We start from the raw sequence: 5,236 nt of genomic DNA, 5'->3' as shown, positions 1-5,236 counted from the left end.
AGTTGGGTGTGCAGCTCGAAGAACGCTGCATGAGCACAAACCTGATTCGCTCACTCGAGGGCCGATGTGCTTGCTTAGGTCGGACTTGCCGCACCCAGGCGCTTGCACGGTTGGTTCAAACGCGTCGCATCCATGTCAGTCCGCAGGATCATCATCTTATGAAAGTGCTCTTTCCGCCCACCCAGTTTAGCCGGTTCAACGCTGCGCGGACAGTCGTGATGTGGAGTTCTTCCTCATTTACGCAGCGGTCATCTATGATCACTGGTTCGATCGGGTGGTCAAATCCATCGTAACGGCAACTCGTAGCCGCTCGGTCTCGTCATGCTCCGTGTCGCACATTTCACTTGGACACGGCTGCACCAGAAACAAGGCTACGGGACTCCTCGGTCGTTGCGACATGCTTCCTGGAACATCGCTCTCGGGGCCTATTTAATTTTGCTGGTTCCGTGGTCAGCATACATTGCCTGGGACGTCGGCTCAAAAATTTTACTCGCAGAGACGCTGGTTTCTATTTTATGATAATTCCGAGTTCCTGCTCGAACTTCCAACCGTGGACTAAAGATGTCATGTGTGATACATGATCACTTCATCAATTCCCCCGTCAAGACAACATCAATCCAGCACCACAAAATGACGGGGGCAATCGTGTGCGAGTCGATCCTCGAAGCCAAGACCAAGAAGTTCGTCATTGCGACGTGGGGCACGAGCTACTGGCGCCTCTGCGATCGACTACTCGTGAACGCCAAGACCAAGGCCGACGTCGACGCCCGCCACCACCACGTCAAGGCGTACACGGTGATCGAAGGCTGCACTTGGCAAGGGCATGAGATGGGTTTCCGCGTAGCGACCAAGGAGGCGGGCTGGGTGCACTTTCGCGCCGGCTCCAAAGCCGAGTGGGCCAAGTGGATTCATGCTCTTTTGAGTCTTCAAACGATCAAGGTACGTGCCACGCCCACGATAAGCTCCAACTCGACGTCCACGGCGTGCGACGATGACGAGGTGCCAAGTTCGCATCTGGTTTCTTTTGCCGGTAGCGTTCGCGTGCGAGAAATTCCAACCATGACGGACGATGAAGCGCACGAGCTCTTCTACACTGATGTCGAGATTGAAGGTTTTCGTTACATGGCGGAATTGATGGGGCAGTTTAACTTCAAGCAAATACGAAGTTGAACGAGACAATATATTTACTACCATAAACGCCACTCAGTGTTACTATATTAAGGAAACGAGTGTTTTCTGCTCGCAAACGCCTCACACAAACGGGTGAGAGTCATGTTTGAGCGATGAGCATCTGCCACGTCATCCTATCCGGATGGAACCGGATAAGATCGTCAGGCATGAAACCGTGCAATCACGAAGACCCCCTCCGATGTCATCGCACGCAGCAGAGTATTGGGCCAATTGGACCATACCGCCCAACCAGACATTGCATTCTTGAGAGCAAGATCCCGAGCGCTACTAACACAGTTAAGACTAAGAACGTAGTGGCATAGTGGCGGCGTAGCGCAAAGTACAGAAATTCTAGCTTTCTAGCGACGCTTCTGAAGACAGTTCCAACGTTTAGAGGAGGTACGTGCAGCGACTGGTCATTCTCGATGCGGTTTAGTATAAATTGTGGGGGAACGATGACGCCACGAAGGCGAGTGAAAGTTCTGTACCGTCCTCCATTTAGTTGCTCACCACATCTTTTCAAGCCGCGACGCAACTAAATGGTTAGCGAGAGCCAACCATTTAGATGGTTGGGAAATGCCCACCGCGGCCAGATTATCTCGTTGGAAGACTCATTCTGATCCAAAGTAATCGGTGTCGAAAGAGCCGTGGAGCATGATGTACATAAAGAACTCCGTGACGGCAAGAGTCAATCGCGTCCTATTAATGCAAAAACAAGGCATTTGCCCAAATAGGAGCTTCAGTACATCACGACGCATACTCTTCGTCCCGTGTCAACTCCATTTCCTACAGTCTAGCTTCGTAGCGCTTATTGGACTCGTTCAACGCCTGGTTGCTTCTTGTGATGGGTGAATGCTAAGCTTGCGGCATAGCTGCTTGTGATTCAGCGAAGTGTTCTTCGCATTTGGCGGTGGTGCTCGATAGAGTTACTGTACATAGATTGCCATTTGGTCGCGTACCCGCCGCGGAAGCATCACCTTCCGTCATGGCGTCCGACTCATCATGGATCTGATCGTCGACGGCGCGGCGCTCTGGATCAGGTAAAGCTTCGGGGCGGCGTTCGTGTGAGACTTCGGCGAGGCGATCGGGCGAGGCTTCGGGAAGGCTCTCGAGGTTCACAGCTCACCTGGATTCGGCATCCGTTGCAGATCCACGTGCTATTCATGTTGCCCACGAATGCCTCGACGGGATAGAAGTTGCGGTCCTTGCTGCAACCAAGAAAGCTGACCTTGTAGCCATGGCACTTTTTTCAAATGACGGAGTGCATAGTTCGGCCCAGGGCTAACTTGATAGATTGACAGGAGTACTTATCCGGATCCGGATCACTTCGGAAACTTTCGAATGACATCCCATCGTTATCTTTGGCTGAGTGTGGTGGTAAAGACGCTCTCACCGCCTCTGGCGCGAGCCATTGCACGAAGCGACGTAGAGTTGTCGTGTCCACTTGAACCTTGAGCCCGTAGCTGAATCGGGTGCCAGTCACACGCGGTGTGCAGGACCTAAACACAGCGATGATGTCGTGCCGCCACTAGACGCTAAGCTTAACGCTAGTGCAAAATGCCACAAGGCAGCGGCACTCAGCGCGCTGTGACTTGCAGTGCAGCGCACAATTGAGCGTCGCGTACTTGAAGTTACAGTCCTTCGACAATGAACTTGCTTAAGGTCGAGCGAAGTCGTAAAAGACAGCTCACTGCGCACGATACCCTACCACCGATTGTCATCGAGCGAGACGTGCAAGACTTGGCTTGACATCGCCACCAGCAGTACGAGGCACCGAACGCCTCGAGTTGCGCAGCCAGCGGAAGCGGTTTCGTACCAAAGAAGGCAGCAACTTTCATGTGCAACGCCCTGCATTGGACGGGACACCGTCGCGATCCGCCAGCGAATGTTGCCCAAAACATGATTGACTGCTTACGTGGCACAAGCGTATTCAATTCAAAAAAAGAGAATATTTCGTTGTGTTGACGACAACCCGCGGTATCGTGGCGCCCAAACACACCAACAACGAGGCAAAATCGCGGTGTTTTCATCCCACCCCACAAGACTCAGTGATGTGAACCGGCAGAGTGGGTTGGGTGGTGCGTTGATGGGTCCCTCAGGGCGTCCGTCATACAAGGATTTTTCACGTCGATGGTATTTTTGCACGCAGTGGCAGAAAAGAGCCAACTCTGGTAAAGACCAGCCGCCCCCAACAAACACAAACGCATTACTCTCGACTCTGCGATCGATAGGGCCACTAAATACTACGAGACCTTGTAGGTGCCTTCGCGTGGCAGAGGTATACAGCGATTTCGGCCAAGTGAGATCCGTTGTGAGATGCGTTGCGTTGGCTCCACCACGAGCTGTATGCCAATTTTACAGTTCGATCCCTCCCTAGGGCGGAACGTAAGAGGTCTGGCACTCGTAAAGGTACAAGAAGAATTGGGTGCATGCTCACGTCAGTGCATCTCACGAGCTATCACACGCACTCAAGTGTGGGATGCAGCCGACGTTCCGCTCCTGTACTTCAAAGTGTAATGAGATATGTCGTGGGCCGGCCAATTGGGCCGGCCCTACGACGCCAGCTACTGCAACGAGGCATAGCCAACGCCATTGGAAATACGCATTTGCGACGATGTTGTCGATTACGATGAGTTTCTTTGTGTGCGGGCGACGCACACGCATGCGGAGCATGCCGATCTATGCTTCGTGCAAGCGTACAGCGTTTACACTACATTACGGCATGATACGAATCCATCAAACCAACGAATGTACGAGTCGCGACGAAGCGACGAGAATGCAAACTGGAAGCGTGACGCGCCATGGGCTCAAACTTGAAGCTCTGATGATTTTTTACAGAGGAGACAACCCGTGCTTGGAAACATGATGCATTGGGCGAAAGTTGATCGTCGTGGACGCGGATAGGAGTGGCAACTGAGCTGCAGAGCGCACATGTTCCTTTCAGAAAAGCGCGTCAACGATGTCGTGGCGTTCCAAGGATCTTTTCGCAGTGCATCCTTGAACTTCCGTGGAATTAAAAAAGTCCCCTTTTACGTCCAACGCGAAGCCGGCATACAAAGACGCTGTACACTCTACATAAACACGCAATTTTGGGTCGCTATTTATTTTCTTTTTGAGTTTGGTCCCAGCAGCTGGATTCGCACACACCAATTGCTGAATCAGGGCGCAGTGTTTTAAAACATCCTACGATTTGTATGCCAGTGCAAATAAAATGAAAAAATGAAACTCAACGCACAAACGCGAGCCGAATCTCACTGGTGGGACCGGCATCTGCCAAGTCGACATCCGTGCATGACACACAGCAATCAGTATAGCATGAAGTACGATGCCATCCTCTGCGCGTCGCCCGTCGACATCAAGGCCAAGAAGTGCATGCTCTCCTACTGGAAGGTCCGCTTCTGGGTCCTCCGCAACGGCGAGCTCCTCGAGGCCGCCTCCCAGCACGACATCGAGCGCCGCCACAAGGTCACTCGGTACACCGTCCTTCGCGGCGCTAAGTGGCTCGAGCGCCCGTACGGCATCCAAGTCGAGACCAAGGAGGCCGGCTGGCTCTACGCCAACATCGCGATGAAGGCCACGTGGGCCATGTGGATCCACGGGCTCCTGCTCCTCGACCTCGTGTACGGTCCAAAGGGCAGCGTCTCGTCCTACGACCCCTCGTGCCCGTCCGAAGACGACCTTGAAGCAACACCGGGCCCGCGAGTACGCCATGTCGCCTTCTCGGGTCAAGTCCGCGTGCGCAAGATCCCGGCGCTCACCGACGAAGAGGCCATGGACCTCTTCTACACCAAGTCCGAAATGGAAGCGTTCAAGGGCAGCGTGACGACGCTAAAGAGCTTCACGGTCGTCATGGTCTAGTGCCCACTCCGCTATATTATTCCGCGGCCATTGCCGTCGCTTAGGTTCTAGTTGCATTGCTTTAAGCACACCCTCTTATGTATTGTGCGCAAAGCTGGCCTCTTGCCAGCTTTGCGCGTCGTTTTCATATTTTTCATTTCGCCTTCCACAGAACAAACCGCGGACTTGGCGCGATCAAGAACAGTCGTCTTTGTCGGTCCGCGCGACT

The 5,236-nt window shown here is 53.2% G+C and overlaps 2 protein-coding genes across 2 annotated transcripts; both read left to right on the top strand.

Annotated features, from left to right (window-relative positions):
* Positions 1-630: 630 nt before the first annotated feature.
* On the top strand, positions 631-1,063 carry SDRG_14999 (hypothetical protein; the record flags this gene model as incomplete). The annotated part of the gene is made up of 2 exons (XM_008621162.1): positions 631-1,006; positions 1,035-1,063. 2 exons carry the CDS (start codon positions 631-633, stop codon positions 1,061-1,063), a joined length of 405 nt encoding a protein of 134 aa, XP_008619384.1.
* A 3,320-nt stretch (positions 1,064-4,383) lies between these two features.
* Positions 4,384-5,179, top strand: SDRG_14998 (hypothetical protein). The gene has a single exon (XM_008621161.1). The coding sequence runs from the start codon at positions 4,390-4,392 to the stop codon at positions 5,026-5,028; it is 639 nt and encodes a 212-aa protein (XP_008619383.1). The 5' UTR covers positions 4,384-4,389; the 3' UTR covers positions 5,029-5,179.
* The last annotated feature ends 57 nt before the right edge of the window (positions 5,180-5,236 follow it).

Source organism: Saprolegnia diclina, assembly GCF_000281045.1.
Source record: "Saprolegnia diclina VS20 unplaced genomic scaffold supercont1.82, whole genome shotgun sequence".
Taxonomy (NCBI): Eukaryota; Oomycota; class Saprolegniomycetes; order Saprolegniales; family Saprolegniaceae; genus Saprolegnia; species Saprolegnia diclina.
The sequence above is the reverse complement of the archived record's forward strand: the minus strand, read 5'-3'. Positions and strand labels throughout refer to the sequence as shown.

Coding starts and splice junctions, on each gene's coding strand:
- SDRG_14998 (XM_008621161.1), top strand. CDS start 4,390: ATGAAACTCAACGCACAAACGCGAGCCGAATCTCACTGGTGGGACCGG.